At 34.5% G+C, this 19899-nt stretch overlaps 4 protein-coding genes across 5 annotated transcripts; all 4 read right to left on the reverse strand.

Moving 5' to 3' along the window:
• Positions 1–3152: 3152 nt before the first annotated feature.
• Positions 3153–4760, reverse strand: LOC132621655 (photosystem I reaction center subunit III, chloroplastic-like). The gene is made up of 2 exons (XM_060335997.1): positions 4281–4760; positions 3153–3556 (listed from the first exon to the last, which is right to left on the reverse strand). The coding sequence occupies exons 1-2, from the start codon at positions 4652–4654 to the stop codon at positions 3247–3249; spliced, it is 684 nt and encodes a 227-aa protein (XP_060191980.1). The 5' UTR covers positions 4655–4760; the 3' UTR covers positions 3153–3246.
• A 728-nt stretch (positions 4761–5488) lies between these two features.
• Positions 5489–11720, reverse strand: LOC132621654 (E3 ubiquitin-protein ligase WAV3-like). Of its 2 annotated transcripts, none has more exons than XM_060335995.1 (2): positions 11375–11720; positions 5489–7699 (listed from the first exon to the last, which is right to left on the reverse strand). In XM_060335995.1, exons 1-2 carry the CDS (start codon positions 11537–11539, stop codon positions 5753–5755), a joined length of 2112 nt encoding a protein of 703 aa, XP_060191978.1. In that variant the 5' UTR covers positions 11540–11720; the 3' UTR covers positions 5489–5752. The 2 variants fall into 2 exon arrangements, with proteins under 2 accessions (XP_060191978.1, XP_060191979.1); XM_060335996.1 differs by lacking the exon at positions 11375–11720 and adding an exon at positions 8298–8964.
• Positions 11721–14070: 2350 nt separating this feature from the next.
• LOC132624465 (exopolygalacturonase-like) lies at positions 14071–17253 on the reverse strand. The gene is made up of 4 exons (XM_060339242.1): positions 17104–17253; positions 16320–16613; positions 14879–15316; positions 14071–14295 (listed from the first exon to the last, which is right to left on the reverse strand). The coding sequence occupies exons 1-4, from the start codon at positions 17251–17253 to the stop codon at positions 14071–14073; spliced, it is 1107 nt and encodes a 368-aa protein (XP_060195225.1).
• A 1554-nt stretch (positions 17254–18807) lies between these two features.
• LOC132622520 (uncharacterized) lies at positions 18808–19374 on the reverse strand. Its single transcript, XM_060337126.1, has one exon. It carries the CDS (start codon positions 19267–19269, stop codon positions 19057–19059), a length of 213 nt encoding a protein of 70 aa, XP_060193109.1. The 5' UTR covers positions 19270–19374; the 3' UTR covers positions 18808–19056.
• Positions 19375–19899: the final 525 nt, after the last annotated feature.

A 19899-nucleotide genomic window follows, 5' to 3' on the forward strand; every position in this document is an offset into this window, starting at 1 on the left:
CACACTAGTACTTGCAAGCTAAAGTCGGATAATGAATGTCTATGGTCTCCAATTTGCTGTCTTCCTTGGCTAAATGCGCTCTCTGAAGCCACGGCTGATACTTGAACTGTAAGGATATCTCGAGCCATTCTTGAGAATATCGGATGGCTTGCCTTGTACTTCTTCCACCATGCTAAGACGTCCAAGTCATCCAGTTCCTTGATATCTACATTTGACTGCATCAAATAAAAGTTATATTCATCAAAGTTTGCACTACAAGAAGAAGTTGACTGTGAATGTAAAACTTTTAAATGCGACAAACCCTACAAGCCCTTTTTGCTACTTTGAGAAGTAGTAGGGCGTGGAGCAACGGGTGTAGCACGTTCTTTCAAATTAGAATAATGAGTAAAAAAATTTCTAAATTCGCCATCAATAGCGAGTTCGGCTTCAGCTAAAGATGGTTGAACTCCCTCTTCAATTTTCAAAAATGTATAAATTTGACCAACTAATGTTTTAGTATAAGACACTTTTAAACAAGGATTTAAAAGAGAACCCAATATAAATAAAGTTGAGATGAGAAAAAAATACTTCTTAAATTTGATTATCATTTCAAAAATAGTCAGTTGATAACCGGGTTATATTTATACTCTTGTAAAACTCTAGCTATTTCCGCTAAGTAGGCTAAAATTCCGATTACTGTGGGATAGAATTGTCTAGAAAAAGCAAGAGTTGCATTATAAAAAAATTCTAAGAGTTCAACACATTCTTTAACATCTTCCCAATGCGTAAAATTTAACCAATCATCACTATTAATATTATATTTGTTGTGAACTTGTTGTATGGGAATCCTATACTCATATGCTTGTTGTAGCATAATGTAAGTGTAGTTACACCCAGTCTTAATTTCTACTTGAATTTTCCTAGGTCTAAGGTTATTTTCCACACAAGCATTCTTAAAATCTCTAATTCTTCCCCTATTAGCATTACAAAAAAGAAACGCAACCGCATCTCTAACTTTTTGAACAAAATCTTCAAAATGCACAAGACCATCTTTAACAATTAAGTTTAAAATGTGACAACTACATCTTACATGAAAAATATTTTTTAGCGGAGAGTTTAGTTCTCTTTTTATAAGACCAATCGCCTTTGTATTATTAGAAGCATTATCTAAAGCAATACAAAGTATTTTTCTATAAATGTTAAGAAATCTCATAATATTAGACATTGAATCCGCTAAAAAATTTTCATCGTGACGACCTTTTCCTTCATCATATAAAAAAACTATAATTCTTTTTTTGCATAATTCAGTTGTCATCAACCCAAGACATGTAATAGCAAAAAAATCTAACTTGTTAAGACTAAGACCCAAATCAGCGGTAAGAGAAACATTACAATTTAAAGAATTAAATACATGGCACAAATAAAATCTATATTTTTTTATACAAATCTATAACATCCGATCTATAAGTACTTCTAGAAATACCCTCAAACAACGGATTATAACAATGTTGAATGTAAGTAACAAATCCCAAACCCGAGGGAAAGGAAAATGGTAAACAATCATAAGCTACCATTTTAGCTATTTCTACACGTTCTTTTTTCTTGTCATACTTAAAATTTCTACCGGTTCGTGGGTCTATCGTCATTTGAATACCCCCACATTTGAACCCGTTTGCTCTCCCCAAACTTCCATATGTTTCTTTCTCATATGACCATTTAGTGTACCCGTTCCACCATTCTTACTAGTTCCTTGCTTAAAATTAAATACTTGTCCACATAGGGTACATGTAACTGATTGGTTTTCCCTATCCTTAGTCATAAATTTTCAAATTTTAGCGGTTAGCTTACGAGTTCTAGGCGGTTTGTCTTGTGTATGTGATTGTGCAGGACATGTATCTCCTATGGGATTTTCGGGGGGTTGTGTTTCATCATCATCACCATCATCACCATCATCATCACCATCATCATCAATTTCATTAAAAGTGTCGGTAAAATGTTGTTGCATTGCCTCATGACCTAAAAGTGGATTATTTCCACCAACATCAATACCTAAATTAGGTGTTTCTTCCACAAATGTTTCCTCATTAAGCCCACCCCTAACAATACCACTACTACTACTGGCACCACGTCTAAATCTATTTGCCATTATTAAATAGAATTAATTTAAATCACAATCAAATAAATTACAAGAAAATAAATTGCGAAAAATAAAGATAGAGTTGGAACGAAGGTACCAAATTGCCGGATTAATTTCCAACAAAGTGAAGGCGGCTAGAATTGCAAAGCCACCAAAGCTACTTCGGATTGTTGCAAAATCACTAACTCCACTAACAATATTATAATTGCAAAATTAATAATTGAAACTATAATAAGACTTTATAATATTTATTTGAGAGAAATTTAAAGTGACTAATTATTGCAAAGTAACTATAATTGAGAGATTGAGATTTGAGAGAAAGAGGAGTGAATTGGTGTGGATTAAAATGAAAATGAAGAAGGGTTTATATAGGGGTGGGGGATGGGTTAAAGTGGTAAAAAAAAAAGTTTGGGGGGTTGGGGGAGGGGGGGGGGGGGGGGAATTGAGTTTATGGACCGGTTTGCAAGTGGACCGTTGCCAACGGTCCAATAACGTCCAGCCCAACGGCTATATTATAAAAAAAAAAAAAAATTTAACCGGTTCCGGTTTAAAAAAAAATGAAACCGGACCGGTAAGAAATAGACAGTTAACCGGTTCCGGTCCCACTTTTACCGGTCCAGTTATCAACTTTGAGCTTTAAGTCACAGAGGGCTCTCCTGCTGTGTCTGTCCTAAATTATGCACACCCATATATGTCGAGCTGATTCTTTTTCATGGATTGAACATGTAAAATATACTTATATTCTTGTTTTCTGTGTGGCAGTGATATTTGAGCTCTAAAACCTCAATCTACTGTGATACCATATTGAAATGAATGACTCTCATCTAAGAGAGAGCACACTCAAAATAAATTATTATGTGTTAACATTAAAAGAGGCACTTTTCAAATGTCTCATCACCTTGCCAACTGCGAGAACTTGGGAGGGCAATTTCCATTGTTCCTTGACAAAACCCAAACGTTATTCCAACTAATCATACAAAAAACAGAACACATAGAACACTAGCAATCATCAAACACAAGATCTAGCCACACATGGTACTGGAAATTCACATTCCTTCATTGATATAAACAAGTGAAAGTATAATTCCACGAATCTCCAACAAGAGAAAACTAAACACGAGAAATCAAAATTAGACATTAGGGTCAATGAGTTCTCCATTCAAGAACTCTCTGTAAGCGGCAACTGGCCAGCTAAAACCTCTCCAGACGAGCCTGTTAGCCAAAGGAACATCAATGATGATTTCCTTCATTGTTGGTTTCTTTTCATCCCTTACTGCAATCAAGTAGCTCCTTCCAACCCACCCGATCCAACCAGCAATGTACAAAAAGAGGATGCCAGGTGTGATGAACTCTCCCCAATGCCTTTGGTCTCCACTCACTATCAAATGTGGCAGTCCATCTGATCCACACAATAGTCCTTGTTTTCCATAGTTGTCAAACCTGCAAACCCAATTTTATGCTTGGAATAAGTACCAATTTATAGCTTATATATAAAAGTTTCGGCTCTCTCAAACATGGACTCATGTATCAAGGGTTATGTTTCCTAGTCTATGTCGAAGACTAATGCAAGGACATGTTGAAAATGTGTTACAGAATTAGTTGTTCTTCCTTCGTAAGCAAATGTACTTGGTGCTTTCGTATGTAAAAAATGCTTTTAGCTCTTTCTCTGCTCCTATAGGGACAGAAGTGAGAAGGTTCTATAGATGGTCTCGTTATCCATACTTCTGGTCGGGTCAAATGGAGGATTAGCTGACTCGGATTTTCATGAGCTTTTGTCAGGTTTTAGAGTGCCTATCAAGGGTGCTAACGCACATCCCGGAGGTGTATTTGTAAAAAAGAAAATACATTTTTATACGTTGATACTCTTTAATTTTAAGCTTCTTATGTCATCATAAGTATAAAATGTACTTACATGTTTAAGACCTCAATTCTAAGAATACTTCTTTTATGTGCAGAAAGTCCCTTCCCCCCCCCCCCCCCCCCCCCCCCAAAAAAAAAAAAAAGAAGGGGAATTTTCTTACACAATCAAATGCTTCCATATAAGTGTAAGAAAAGGATTAATAGAAAACGATTGCCCACGCAAGGAAAATTTAGCAAATATTAAGAAAAAAGGACCATTCAAGATTCCTGAAAATTTTTGAAGAAAGAGGAAACCAAGACAAACCTGCGCTTGGTTTTCTCAACAGTGGCCTTAATAGCAAGTGCAGGAGCACTATCAGGTGCATAGAGTTTTAGAGAATTCTCAAGCTTCTTGATTGATTGCTTCTCTCGCTTAGCAAACTGCTTTGAATCCTTGCAAGGTGTGAGCCCAGAGATGTCAGCAGAAGCAGGAAGCACAGGTGCTGACAACAGAATAGAAGACAAAGCAAGTGCTGCTGAGAATGCCTTTAAAGAAGAAGAACTTTCCTCTGTTGGATTCGAAGGGGCTTGGTTTGAAGAGCACACTATGGTTGAAGTTCTTGGTTTTGTGCTAAACTGAGAGCTAGCCTTAGATGTTGCAATGGGTTTTGAAAGATTTGAAGGAATAGTGAGAGACATGGTGTTCTCTATTTTCCAAGAAACTGGTAGAAAAATAGAGAGGAAGAAGAAGGAGATATGGAGTGTGGAGACTAAAGGTATGGTTTTTAGAATTTGTGTAAGAAAGGATTGGTGATGAGGGGAGAGGATAAGGAGTTGAAGGGGAGCTTAGGTGGAGGGATCTGATTGGATAATTGAGTCGGATTTTGTTAAATTTAGAGATTCTCTGAAACGTTATCTGAGATACAGGAAGAGTAAGAACCAGGGATAACAGATACAGATACGCCTCTTTTCGTGTGGACTCCACATATTTGGAATTTCTTTTGCAAGGAAAAATTTGGAACCTGTTTTAGTGAAAACTCTTGAATGGGGAATTTGAGAATTGGAAATTACAAAGAGAAGAATTAAAATTCCGAGTCACAAATTACAATGAATTGGGAAGAATAAAAGAAACATATGACACCTGACAACATCTTTTTTGCCCCTTGCGTGGTCTGAAGATAAAACAAGTGATTGGAACATTGATAGCTCCTTCTTAATCTTTTTAAGAAAAAGAACTTTAATTTTATGTTTAGTAATAACTCTTTAACTCTAATATTTCACGTGACATGCTTAAGACCATAAGATTTAGGGATATTTTGCCACAGTCTCAAAAGTATTATTTACTTTGTTAAAATCTATAACTTACCATGAAACAGAGGGAGAAGTATATTGTTTAATGAGGCATGCAGAAGTAATGGAAAAGCAAAAAAGCAAACTTTGAAAAGTAGATCTTACTTAAAACAAAACTGTCCGACATATGCATTTATATTGTTTGAAGGTTTGACTAATTAGCAATAATTTTTCAGCCAGAAGTAATAAAGGCACGTTGTTAAAAGAAAGGAAGGTCAGCAGACAAGCGGTTACCTCTAACATACTATTACAATCTGTAGAGATGGCAAACTAAAAGAATCTCATTTGCAAATGATCCAGCTATGGAGAACTAAGAGAGAAAAAAACAAATGGAACAAAAGTACCAAAGAAAGTATAGCAGTCAAATGCCACAGAATTTTATCACTAGAAGAGTGTTGTTGCGGCATTTCCTATCACACTGAGAACAAATGAGGTTAGAAATGTTTACTAAGATTTGGGAGTTAAGTTGCATGTCTTGTTGGGGCGCGGAACTTGTTCAACACGATTATTAACAAGACTTAGGTTCTGTGACTTTGAGATCATGTTGACCATAGATGGAGTTTCATAGCCGAGAGCTCCACTATTGCTAGAGCTACCACCTTGCAGTATTATTTGTGTTGTTGTGTCTCCTCTAGTTGTGGCTCTTTGCCAAGAATGTGAGCTCAAACCCGAGAGGACATACGCTCTTCCTGTTTGTTCATAGCGTTCCCTGCTTGCCATCCTGTCTCTGATTTCAGTCAGTTCAGTGTCAAGCCAGCTACAAAGAGCATCACCTGCTTGGGCAGATACAGAAGACAGAAGAGAGGCTCTTCTGTTAGCTAGCACGGCTTGAGCACCCTCAAGATTTCCCATTTCTGCCATCTGTTGTGCCTCTGCAATGGCTTCTGCTACTGCCAGCCTGTTTATCTGCCTATCCACCTCGCGACTTATTACAACATCTGTAGGAGACAGCACAGGCGGCCGACGTATCTCAACTGTCTCACCCTCTACGCTGACCATTTCTTCAGATGAGTTATTCTTGTAACTGCATGTAATTTGCAACAGAGATGTCTTTGTTGCACTTTCATTAATTTCAGCCGAGGGAACAGACAAGTAGACGAGGAATTCTTTTTCCTCATCTGCATAGAGGTTCCTAATGTTTATTACACCTTGCTTTCCGTGTTCAGATATTTCACTTGCATATCTTCCTGATGGAATGGATCCAATATCCACTCCATGAGATGCTGACCTAACAGTAAGCTTTAGTTCCTGGGCCACCACACTGAGTAGACCACCAATACACATTGCAAAGGCATCTTGAATAGTTCCAACAGTCTCAATGAATGAAAATGTACCACCTGATGCATCTGAGATAGCATGCATAGCAGAGGAATCATGGTCTACACCAAACCCAAACGTATGTACATGGAAAGTTGGCAGCTGGTCTGCTGCTACTGCTTCTCTATTGCGAGGACAAATGGCAGAAGGCAATAGATTCAGAAAGTCGGGACCTGAGGTTGCATTTGAGGATCTGCGGTCCCGATGACTCCGCCGTTGGTTGGCATTATCCCCGTTATAAGTGTCTCTCCCATCTGACAAGAGAACAATGCTTGCAACTGGGTTCCTTTCGTGTCTTTCTTCAAGAACTCGAACCCCCTTCTTTAGTCCTTCCACAATATTTGTCCCACCATTCGCTGAAATGGCATTGACAGCCTGTGCAGCCTCTCTACGCCCTTGCTCTGTCATCCTTCGCAAGGGAAAGTTTCTTTGAGCTCCGGATGAAAAGGTAACAATAGCTAGACGGTCAGAAGGCCCCAAGTTATCTATGACAAAACAAACGGCTTGCTTCAGGAGAGTCAATTTTGATCCAGCCATGCTGCCACTAATATCTAGAACTGTGACCAGGTCAATAGGTGCGCGCTCTCTGTGCCGAGCATTGTCAGCAAGTGGGGGTGCCCTTACTCCAACAAGTACAGCAAATCTTGACACAGTATTAGAAGCAGCAACTGCAGAATATTCTGGAAAAGCTTTCAAGACTACGCTCCCTGGATGAACATTGGAAGGGGAGGAGGTCTGATCCACAGTGATGCTGGGAAGAGGTTCATCATCAGAGAAGTGAAGGGGCTCAGGAAGGGGCAGAGACACGGGTGGTGGAACACGAGGAATATTGTCAAGGTAATTATCTTCAAGGGGAGAGACACGAGTCCGCCCTGCATTATTAATGTTTGCATCAGTACTGAAGGACGACATGAGAGGAATCTCTTTCCATTTGCATCTGCAGATGGGGCAGAGGTAGTTTCCATGCTTAACACTGTTGGCAATGCAGCTGAAGTGAAATGAGTGGGAGCATTCAGCAGTGAATATGGCCTGACCATTTCCTGGTTTCATACTCCCAAGGCAAATGGCACATGTTCTCTGCAATCAAAATAAAATAACGTGGCAAGTTACAATTAGAATATTGTAATCAGTCAATAAATATATACATGCTCAATGAGCAATACATAATCATAGGTCCCTAGTCACTACTCATTTAACTTAACAAAAATGATGACGCTGTAGGTATATCCACTCGACCAAACAATTGAAAGAACCAGTAAATTTCAAAATTCTGCGGACATTTCGAACAGCAGGTTCTCCGAAGCACGGAAATTTGAATCTATAAAATGGTATACATGAAACAACGGCAAAGAAAAGCTAAGTTAAAGCAGATAATAGTGAACTTGCATCTAAGGGTGTGATGTTGCGGTCAAGTGGGAAAGCTCTAAGAGACTAGAGTTCGAATCTTAGTTGCGATAAAAAAACACTCGATGATTTCTTATCATCTTTCATAGTCTTAGTGTGCAAAGTTACCAAATACTTGTGTTAGCAGAAGGCAGTAAGTATGCAGTAAATTAATCAAGGTGCTGGCATACTGGCCGAACTAAACCATTATCCAGTAAAAGGGAAATAGAGAATTTCTTATTTAAAAAACTAAAGAAGTTACAAGCAATCATGTAAAGACATAAGTGCTTACTTGCAACCTTTGCTACCAGTGCGATGTTCCTGGTTAGAACAGTAACCTGCTTCAACCATGCATTCACAGAAAATATTTATAATAGTAAAAGATTTTCCAGAGCCATTGGGCTTTTTATGGGAAATAGATGAGCCACTTGCACACAGTTACCGACTGTATATATCATTTCAAGTCACAAAAACGAGAACATGGACTTCATTGACCAACTTAAGTGATTGTTAGAATAGGCTTTTGGAATTATTGGTTATGGGAGTGCTAAACTTTAAGAAAATTGACCAAAATAACGTCAATTGTGTAAACACTATGGACTTTTGAGTAAATATACATGAGGTCATCTAGTGAAAATTTACCAAACTAATTACTGATAAAAACTAAATATTAATCCTACGCATTTAGCCAAAAAAAATTTTTTTAGAAGAATTGCTGGTGTAAAGGAACAACTGATGACTTGCTAGGAATCATCATTTCATGATGTAAATAAATCAGATAACTATGGGTGTGTTTGGTACGAAGGAAAAATGGAAAATGTTTTCCACTTTTCCCATGTTTGGTTGGTCAAAATGTCTTGGAAAACATTTTCTCTAGGAAAACAAGTTTCTTAAAAATGAGGAAAATGACTTCCCTAATAAAAACAGGGAAAACAAGTTCATAAGTGACATTTAAAGTTTATTGTCTCCTTCCCACCCACCCAACACCTCCAACTCCCACCACCTTATCATCCCACCCCCCATTACCCCCGAACACCCACTCCCGACCCATCTCACCCTATAGTATTTTGGTATATTACATATAAATGCTCTTAGGATAATATTTTATTGCTTACATATCAAACATATAGGTAAGAAACCCACTTGTTTTCCAAGAAAACATTTTCTAGGAAAAATGGAAAACATTTTCCTGCATACCAAACACACTCTATGTCTTGGTCTTAAGTTACTTAAAGGCAGGTTGTAATGATAACAATCTGCAAATAATATTGGGCAGTGTTAGGTTGAGTTCTTTGAGCAAAGACCTATCAATAAATTGTATCATGTGGTGCATTAAAATGCCGACCCCGCCAAGTCCTTATGGAGTACACGAACACTATTCTGGTTCCTAAGAATAGGTCCTAATAAAGACGTTTGCTAGTCCAAAAACAATGAATGAGTAAACTAGAAACCAGTTCAAAATTTATTAAAAACCAACATACTAGTCCAGGTCACAATTGTCCAGTGTAAAAGGAATTGGAACAGCTCCTAATCTCATTCTTTAACATGAAACTTGTTTTACCGGGTTCAGCAAAAATACTAATACTGCTGCATTTCGTCGAAAATTAATATCATACTCCCGCCGTCCAAATTTATGTGACACTCTTTTTTTCAGTCATGTCCCAAGAAGAATGGTCACATATCTATATTTAGTAACAATTTAAATTTAACTTTTCATTTTACCCTTGATGTGAAATAGAGCCCAGACAAGTATCTATAACTTATTTATGGATTTCATTCTTAAACTTTGTGGTCAGTGAAACACCTTTACATAAATTGGGACGAGGGAGCAAAGTCAATTTTTTTTGTAGGGAAATAATCTTTTTATAGGTAGCAAAGTCAATTATTGTTACGTCTAAGCTATTGCCAATTATAATACTAGATTTCAGAACAGGTCCAATTTCATCCAACCCCTTAACAAGACATGGAAACACGCATAGCTGGCGTAAGAAGTTGTCAAAAAGATCTTATTAACCAACAATAAAAGATCCCCAATTTGTCAAAAGCTGAATTCATCATAATTCCCAGCTACCCCATAAATAATCCACCTCTTAATGTAAAATTTAAAAAAAAAAAAAAAAAAAAAGAGAAATATAGTCACAAAATAAAATTAGTATTCTCTCGGTCCCATTTTATACATGTGTGTTTGACTGACACATAATTTAAGAAGGAAAATTTCTGAAACTTGTGGTTCAAAATAAGTCATAGATATTTGTGCGACTATAAATCATTTTAAAGGTAAAATGATATTCCTTCGGTTCAAAAAGAGTGTCCACTTAACCATTTACAAATCTCTTGAGAAAATACTAATTTCTAAGCAAAAATAGTTAATTTAACTAAATTATCCTTAATTAAATAAAAATTGGAATTTGGTGAATTAAGATGGACACTTTTTTTTGAAGCGGATGGAGTAAATTTGAAGTTAAATTAAAACTAATTATAGAAATGTGTTTGAGACTGACCGGAAAAGAGTGTCACAATTACATAATTGGGACGGGGAGTAAGTGTTAAAACAATTCATTTATTTAAAGTAAAAGGACAATCATTAGGTAAAAAGATGAAGAGTTGTACCTTAAATAATAGTGGTTGTACACTAGCATTATTTTAACAGTAAAAAGAAGAGTTTTCATAAAGTCAAAACTTAGAGAAATCCTGCACGGAAAGCCAAGAAAGGTCAACTTTTTCTGCTTTCAACTCTTTCGACGATACAAAATAACCTTTTTGACCTCTACAAAAAGGGCGTTGATAACAAAGCAAAGGGCAGTATAGTAAATCACCCAATGCATTCGTCATCTAAAAACCTTGTAAAGCTGGATTTTCCCATTGTTTATTTATTCACTGATTCTGTTCAAGCCAAACAAACGTGATAAAATTTTTAAAAACTAAATTTCCACTTTTACCCTTACTCAGATCCCCAAATAACGTTAAGTAGCCGTAAATATCGCAAAATCACGAAGGGTAGTTTTGTCCAGAAAAATTCTCCTTTAATATTCCATTTTTGGCAAAGCACATTTTTCTGCTCACCTTTCGCTATGGTTAAAAAAAAAACCAGCTGTCATCACCGATAATAACCGACTTCCGATAATAATCAAATACACCGGCGATAAAAATAACCGACAAACACACAAAAATAAAGAGAAGAAGGACGAGAATTTTCATTTTTTAAAATGTAAAGATTACTAAAGATATAGTGGTAAGGTTTGCGTATGCTCTATCCTCCTCAGACCTCGCCTGGTGGGACTATACGGGGTTTGTTGTTGTTATAAGGTAAAAATAAAGAAAAAGGAGAAGAATATTATTATTTATTTATAATTATCAAAGAGAACGGACCTTAGAGGATCGGGTGGTGCTACTGAAGCTTCTAGAGAAACGGGAGAAAGTGGAGGAAGATGAAGCGGCGGAGGGCGGCCGAGATTTGGAATCGGAGGAAGGAGGAGATTTTGGTGGTTGTCTAAACGACAGCGTTTTCTGGAGTTTGCTCCATGTTCCTGACATTTTTGGAATTGATTGATGTTAGGGTTTGGGTTTGTTTTTGTATGCGAAAGATTAATGAACGTGAATTGTTAGAGAAGAAGACAGAAAGAAATAGAAAAAAAAAGAGGAGTTTTGGATTTGAGAATAGTAAATAGAATTTTCTTCTTCTAAATGTGGGATTGAAAAGACAAGTATGTCTGATTATAGAGAGAGATATATATATCAAAGAGAGGAGTTAGAATTTGAGAATATTAAATGACTTAATTAACACATACCTAGTCGTTCATTTAGACACTCGAATTAAGTTATATTATAATTAGACACCTTAAATTCTAATAAAGTGATTAAATTGGAAGACATTTTCATTTTGAATTTGTAATTTTGTGTATTTTTTCGTTTGTTTAATATTTAATTAAGTTAGTCATATAAAATATGTCATTTTCTTTAACTGTGGTTTTACGACTTATTGAGACGAATGCGTATAAGTAAAGGACATAACGCATTCATGTAATTAACTTAACTACATAATAGACAAATGAAACATACACAAAAAATATTTCAAAATTGAACTATAAGTGTCTAATTGAAACACATTATTAGAAGTTGGGTTATTTAATTAGAACATGACAGCGTAGAAAATGAAATATTCTGGAAACTACATATATGTATTGAGCCATAATGAAAAGAATTTTCTCTTTTAATTATTTGAAAAGACAAGTATGATACGGTGGTGCATCTGATTTGATTGTAATTAATTTTTCTCTCTCTTTCGATTTTTGGTTCAAAAAACGGAAGGTCTTTTCGTTTGAGCTAGATAGTGTGGGTGGGTTTGGAGAATAAACTTTAAAACAGCATGTTATTAAGTGACTACCATTTTCAGTAATAAATGTAACAAAAAAAAGTAAAGAGAGGGAAGAGGGGAATAATTTCGGGGAGAGCTTTAATTTCGTTTACTGTTGTAATATCTTCATCTTTTAGATATTCAGATCCTCATAGTTGACTTTTGGTGTAATTTACAATTGTGGCCACTCACTTTTAATTTATTGTGTCATTTTAGTACCAGCTATTCCAACAAATTTAGCATATATTTAAATAAAATAAGTAATCTAATCAAACTTATCCTAGCATATATGAAACATGAGTATTTAAAATATGCTCGCAGATGGACCAAAAGTACAAACTCGCCCATTTGAACGTTATATATTCCTGGTCAGGTACTATTATAATTTATAAGCATTATGCAGATCATCGTGACCCTTTATGGTTTTACATATCACACGGTCCTCGTTTCTTGGAGTAACTAGTTTAGATGGATCCCTCAATTAGATGCTTTATACAACCTAAATGCTTATGGTGCTGTTGATCGTATTAATAACAGCAAAGGTGGAATTGGAATATTCATCAGATATCAAAATGGAAAATGGATAAAGGTTATGATAAAATTCTTAACCAAGTTAATATTCTCACAACCCAGCTATTTGAGGAGTTGTTCACAAGAGAATAAAACAGTGAATACTATTTGCTAGAGTTATGAAGATGATTAAGGAAACATAAGAAAAATGTTATAGAGTATTGAGTTGGGAAGTTAGCAAATTTCAGTTAACTTGATTGATTTGAATGTTCATAACATTAACACTAACCTAGGAAAGTAGATTAAGGACTTTGAAAACCTCTTAGGAATTAGTAGGAGCATATGGTTTAATTTTGACCAGTACATATTAGTCTGTCGTCCGTTTCATTTGTTTGTTTTAGTTACTATTTGGACAGTCAAAGAATAGTTTCTTTTTGTATAATTTTTTCAAAACCTTAGCTTATACATATGTTGAATTGTTAACATCGTGACTTGTATTTTTACGTAGTTTTTAAATATGTAAATTTTATTTCGAAAAAAATTAAAGATTTAATGTCCGAATTCACACTAAACATTAGTTAATTTGACCCTCGTACTCCGAATCAAGCAAAACAAAGTGAAACAAAGGGAGTATAATTAAGACTAAAGACAACATTGAAGATAAAATGGCTTGTTATCAGTATTGTAAAAAATAGTCATAAGTTCAAAGGATATATATGTGTAAAACTATATGGAGTGATGTCCAGTTTGTTCTTTGAAGTAAAGGAGTATATTATACATAGTGTAATATTTTTTACACTAACAAGTCACTGTACAAATTTCATATTTTAATGGAGCTTATCCGTACATATTCATAAGCTGACGACCTGTTAGTGTAAATAATTATTTGCACTAACAATTTATATTGTATAATTTAAACTCCAAAAGAAAACATGATAAACGAAAATCACAAGGTAAGGCCAATTTAGAATATGAAACACCAAAACTTCCCAAAGGTAAAATCTCAAATTAGTGGTTTCGTTCCTTTGACGACATTATAGGGGTTGATTGGTGAACATAGAAACCCAAATATACTGAGCCTATTTTCTAGCTTTCAATTTCTTACCTATCAACCCCTGAAATATATATATATATATATCCTTTAATATAAGCCCTAAATATTACTAGTAGCAAAATTCCTACTGTTTCTAGAGCCTAAAAATCATGTACAGCCAGAAGGAGTTTGCTGTCCATAAAAGCTCATATTTGCATTGTAACAAGTTGCAGTTGTGGCCTCTTGGCCATTGAAAATTAAGTCTAAACCCCTTAGCTCAATCCCTTGGCATGGCACACTTTTGCTGCAATTAAGAGAAACTGCCACTTTTGAAGCTGCAATTCCTCTTATGTCAATGAATTTAACATTTGAAATCTCCACTTGTGAGTTACCCTGTGGAAAAATATAATTAAAGTAGAAGAATTAAAAAAAAGAGCATTAGAAACTATAACACGTTAAAAAGGTTTATTCACTTTTCTTAACCTGACTTCAAAAGAGTCATAAGTTTTGACCACTAGATATACAGTAAGTATACCATCAAAACTTTGTATAACGGCGTCGTTCATCCAGATATTTTTTGCTTATAGAGAAATATTGTTACATGAAACATATAATATAATATAATATAACATAAAAAATCAATTAATACCACCATATTTTTTTTTTGGTCGAAAAGGAAAATTTTATTCAACGAACTGGAAATATTTACACCTCATGCTCATTGGACTCTAGAGACAAGGTCTCACTAAGTTATAGACATTTCTGTGGCTATAAATCATCTTATTCAGGGTAAATGAGAAGTTTAAAGTTAAATTATTTATAAATTTAAAACTGTTTATCATTTTTTTCTGGACAAACTTCAAAAAAGAAAAAAACTGTGCCACTTAAAATAAGGAGAGGAAAAAAATTAGAGAGTAATGAAAACATCAAAAATTTCTAAGTGACTACCCCTTGGTATGAAATAAAAGTTATTTACCTCTTTACTACAAGATGAGTGAGGACAATATTGCTGATCAATGATGATAGGATTTTCAGCATATTGCACATTAATATCTTCAAAAGTGACATTGAAAACTTTGCTAGGAGGTGAAGGTGCCCAACTCTTTATCCTTGCTCCATTTGTAGTCCTCACAATGGTACAATTCTTCACTATAACTCCATTAACATCACCTTCATCTTGGTACTTCCCTAAACTTCCAATGCTAATTCCATGACCAGGGCCACAATGGACCTCGGAAATGTTAATATTCGAACTACCGGGGCCAATAGAAATGCAATCATCTCCGGTCGAAATTTTCAGGTTGTTAGCAGAGATATCGCTGGAGTTGCCTATATGAATCCCGTCAGTATTTGGGCTATCGCCGGGTGCTGTTATTGTCACGTCCTGAAAATGTACTCCCTGGCTATTACCAATCTGGAAGTGGAAGAACTTGCTGTTGATTGAAATTATGTCTTGTATTAAGGCATTGCTCACGTCGTTGAATTTTATAGACTGTTTACAAGATAGAGGGCATAAAATCTTGTTAGTCAATAATATTGTTCACTAACAGCCATTATATGAAAATGTTGTCGCACTGCTTAAGCAATACTATCTTCTTTTAAGCAATGATTGTCTAGGTACCATGTACTCTAGACAAACAAGACAAGTACAATAATTTGATACTCCTATTTTGAAAAGAACGAGAAGAATTCGGAGGAGGAGTGTAAAGCCTTCTAATTTTTTACATTCATTTCTCAATACTTTAAAATAAATTGACATAATTAGACACTACATAAAACTACTACTATTAGTTTCAACTTTTTATAATTAGAAATATTCAAAAGATGTATGAAAAGGTTGTGGCTGAAGAAAAAAATTATTTGACTGTCCAAATAATAATGGTGTCACGTAAAGTAGAAAACGAAGATATTATGCACATATTGCCCTCAAAACTACTGAAAAGGATATTTATTTGTTTGTTAATTTTATGTGCTTCCATTGAATATTACATTCAAATCTATACAATTCCAAAATTAAGATACGTTCGGCAAGCGGAAGACTGTCGCTTTGTTTCGGCAAGTTATTTTTTTTTTCCCTTTTTATATTTAGTTACGATTTCCTTTGTCTTTTTTTCCTAAGAAAAATAAACCACTAAAAGGAAAGAAAATATTACTCCCTCGGTCCCGTTTTATACGAATGCGTTTGATTTGACACGAAGTTTAAGAAATAAAGAAAAGTTTTGAAACTTGTGATCTAAAACAAATCATAGAAATTTATGTGGCTAAAAATTATTTCATTAAAGATAAAAAGGTAAATCTAAAGTTAATTTTTACTAAATATAAAAATATGTTATTCTTTTTGTAAATAACTAAAAAGGAAAGAATATCATATAAATTGAGACGGTCGGTGTACTGTAATGCAGTAAGAAATACTTTACCACGGGAGGATTCTTGTTGTTGGCTTTACTTGTAAGGGACCATGCAGAAGGGCCTTGGCCATCTAAAGAACCTTTTCCATTAATAGTCAGCCCATTAATATGCTGAAATAATATCCAGAATTCATCTCTGCTTTCACCAGAGGGAGCTCTCAAAACTCCATTAATGTTAAAAATAGTTTGGCCATTGCATGGGCCATTAAATGTCACTGTATTCAACAAGAAAGTCCCTGTTGGAATAAAGATTGTGCCTCCTTCCTTGCTTTGACACGTTTGGTTCCATGCCTTCAAAAAGGCCTACATGCACAATAAGAAACATAAAGACTTGAGTTTAATGCGAACAATAATCTTAGAAAACGTAACTTAATTAGTGTATATATGTATGCATAATCGCATATACTCAGTATATAATCTGTATATGTGATATATCAGTTAAAAGAAGTAATTACTCCATAAATCCTGGGGGCAATTTGGGTAAGATCCCATTTTTGAGAATATTCACACTCAGTGACTTAGCCGGGATTTTTACTAAGAGAAATCAAAATATAAAGAAATCAATACACCAAGAAGTCAAAGAGATTCAACATATAGTATATATACATTTACAAAGTTACTTTTCTGCATAATAATTATCCAGTAAAGCGGTGTCAATTACTCCCTTTGTACAAGGGTGGCTCCGCTACTATTCACACTACCAGTATATTGTAGCATGTTGTAGCACGTTACTGTCTTATTTTTTAAGTTATACTAATCGCATTCATACGAGCTATATATATTTTGATTTTACCTGGCTACTATCAGTCTTCCCATCTGGAAAGGCACCAAAATCTTGAACATTGAACACAACACCTTTACCATGAACTTGAGAACTCTTAACTATTATCAAGAAAAGGACAAAGAAAGATAGGAAATGGAAGAAGAAATGGGAAGGAGTCATGTTTGTGTAGTTGATTTTGTACTCTCTTTCAATCCTTGTGGAAAATGAAAGTTTACGTTGGGGTATTTATTTAGTCAAACATAGGCGAAAATGGAAATGAGACAAATCAAATCCATTTTTAGCATGATCAAGATCTATCAAATTATACGAAAGCATCCCGTCTTCCACTTGATAATATGTATTTAAGTTATAAGAATCAACGTAAAGATTGTCACATTATACTGTAGTGTAAAAAGTGATAACTTAAGTTGTAGTATATATTTGAGTTATTACTATTTCAAGAAGTTACCAATTAATACTAATTATATGTATTTACTTGTAATTATTTTATAAAGTAACCTAGTTATAGAGATATAAAATAAATTTTACTTTGTCAATACATACAACCTAAACTCTAATAAGATAATTTATCCTCTGAAATTCACTATATCGGGTTGCTCTCCTGTGGTTCTTAATTAATTACTGAATTAGGCTAAATAATGCACGTACTAAGTAAGTCCTTTAATTTTTATTATATAAAAATTCTAAATCATTTAGTAAACCACAATATTATTACTTGTTATTAACACGTCGATATTTTTGCACTTAGTATTTGATTTTTGCTATTACAATTGCTTAGTATATAACTATATACAGTAACTATATATTCCATTATTTACAAGAGATGCAACATATGATTTCCAATAGACCTTTTTATGGTATACTATTGAAGTATATGATACAGATTGCTTTACCTTTTTTTCTTCTTTTAAATTCTTTCGTTCTTGTTATCAAAGACTAATTCGTTGACGAGAATCTTATTATTGATTGGATTAGTTTTCTTAAGTAGGCAAAGACTGCTCACAAAACATTACCCAAGATTGAAGGATAATTGATTATTTTTTACCCATTTTGTTTGAAGAGCATTAATCGATATTAGTTTCTATTTGACGAGATGGTACCAAAATTATGACTCTATATATGTTGAGCGTCAAATTTAGTGATTCATGGATGAATATTTGTGGAAGCTGTACTATATATAAATTGAAATTCACAAGGTCCTCTTCCAAGATGAAATAAGTAGACGATACACTACAAACAAAAACCAAAAAGTTGTTATGAAATTTGTGGCTAATGTATGCTAAAATAGTCCTAGCTAATAAGTTTGTTAATCTCTCATTAAATGATTTTTGCTAAAAAAAATTCTGGTCTACGAATGTATAAGTATCAAGCTCCATATCACTAAATGTGCTTAGTGTAAAATGATGAGGAAATCAAAATTATGGAAAAAGTAATACTCCCTCTGTTTCAATTTATGTGAACCTACTTCTATTTAGGGAGTCTACGAGGTGGCTGTTTGACCGTATTTTTCTTACATTTTTTCTTAATTATTTGGATTATAAATTATCACGACTTACAGTACTTTTTATGTAATTTCCAAATATATAAATTTGATTTTTACAAACTTGAAAAATTAATGTCGAAATTTACGTCAACCCTAGTACTCCGTACTCCGAAAAGGTACCTATAAATTGAAACGGAAGGAGTAGGATTTACAGCAGATACGAAGGCAAATTTCATGCTCGATTCATACAACTTCTTTACCAAAATGATCAAACATACTCCAATCGGTAATTGACAGTACAACTTCACATAAGTATTAATTGACAACGCCAGTAAAGAAAAAGAAAAAAAACTAAAAAAAAGCATCTCACACTCTCTGCACAATCATAAAATCAAACCCAGAATATAAAATACGGCAGTCCATGTACACAATGGTAGTGTCTTTCCAGCTAATTCAAGAAAGCGCCATGTCTTGAACTTTTACACATTGGAAGTATTATCTTGCTTGAAATCATGAGTTGTAGGAAAAGGAGCAGTAACACAAGTACCAGGTGGTGGGGTAGGTACTCCAAAGACTTGGGGATTGTTTCTTAAATCTTGTCTACCTTTAGCTCTTCCAAAGAAAAAACATCCAAATCCAATAAGAATTGTGAAGAGTATAAATGGAAGAGAAATAACCACTACCATACCCATATCTCTGTTCTTTATTTGTTTGCTTTTGTGGAGTTTGGTAGTGAGGGAGTATATAATGGAGGAATGATGTGTAGATTTTGCCTATGGAAGACTCAATTGTGTAGAATTTGATATTATAAAGGGTGGGGGAATTGGGTTCTAACGGTAGGCTTAACGTTCTAGTTTTCAACGGATACTTTTTGTTTGGTTGGCCACTTCATTTTTCTGAAAAGAAAATGGAATATATGTCCCACATTGGCGGGTTATAAGGGACATTCGGTCTCTTTTTATAATTTTGGCAGTAATTCTCACCTCCAAAGTTAGTTATTAAGATTTATTTGTTTATCATGATATTTGAGTATGATCCATTTTATTTTATTAACCGATATTGAGCTCTTGTCTTATCATATGTGCTCACATATTCTTTATAAGGTCTTGAACAATCCTCACCTTTTTTAGCTAAAATTTCACTTGAATTAAGTTCAACTTTTAGTTAGATCCAAATCAGCATACACTTGGGCAGTGTGGTTTGTTTTGTTCTATCATTGTATTAGTACTATTTTTGTTTTAGCGTGTACATCATAAATTCGAAGATGTTGTCATAGGCTGTCTGTTGGAACTATTTCAAGAAGTAAGATCTGTTAAACTGGG

Source organism: Lycium barbarum, chromosome 12 (assembly GCF_019175385.1).
Source record: "Lycium barbarum isolate Lr01 chromosome 12, ASM1917538v2, whole genome shotgun sequence".
NCBI classification, from domain to species: Eukaryota; Viridiplantae; Streptophyta; class Magnoliopsida; order Solanales; family Solanaceae; genus Lycium; species Lycium barbarum.

What these genes read in the sequence shown, in the direction of transcription:
- LOC132621655 (XM_060335997.1), bottom strand. Translation starts at nt 4,654, where the DNA reads ATGTCTCTCACTATTCCTTCAAATCTTTCAAAACCCATTGCAACATCT. An exon ending in GTTGAGAAAACCAAGCGCAG is followed by an intron (nt 3,557 to 4,280) that starts GTTTGTCTTGGT and finishes TTGGGTTTGCAG; the next exon opens with GTTTGACAACTATGGAAAAC.
- LOC132624465 (XM_060339242.1), bottom strand. Translation starts at nt 17,253, where the DNA reads ATGACTCCTTCCCATTTCTTCTTCCATTTCCTATCTTTCTTTGTCCTT. An exon ending in GGAAGACTGATAGTAGCCAG is followed by an intron (nt 16,614 to 17,103) that starts GTAAAATCAAAA and finishes TTGTGCATGTAG; the next exon opens with GCCTTTTTGAAGGCATGGAA. An exon ending in ACAACAAGAATCCTCCCGTG is followed by an intron (nt 15,317 to 16,319) that starts GTAAAGTATTTC and finishes TTCCACTTCCAG; the next exon opens with ATTGGTAATAGCCAGGGAGT.
- LOC132621654 (XM_060335995.1), bottom strand. Translation starts at nt 11,539, where the DNA reads ATGTCAGGAACATGGAGCAAACTCCAGAAAACGCTGTCGTTTAGACAA. An exon ending in GCACCACCCGATCCTCTAAG is followed by an intron (nt 7,700 to 11,374) that starts GTCCGTTCTCTT and finishes TTTTGATTGCAG; the next exon opens with AGAACATGTGCCATTTGCCT.
- LOC132622520 (XM_060337126.1), bottom strand. Translation starts at nt 19,269, where the DNA reads ATGGGTATGGTAGTGGTTATTTCTCTTCCATTTATACTCTTCACAATT.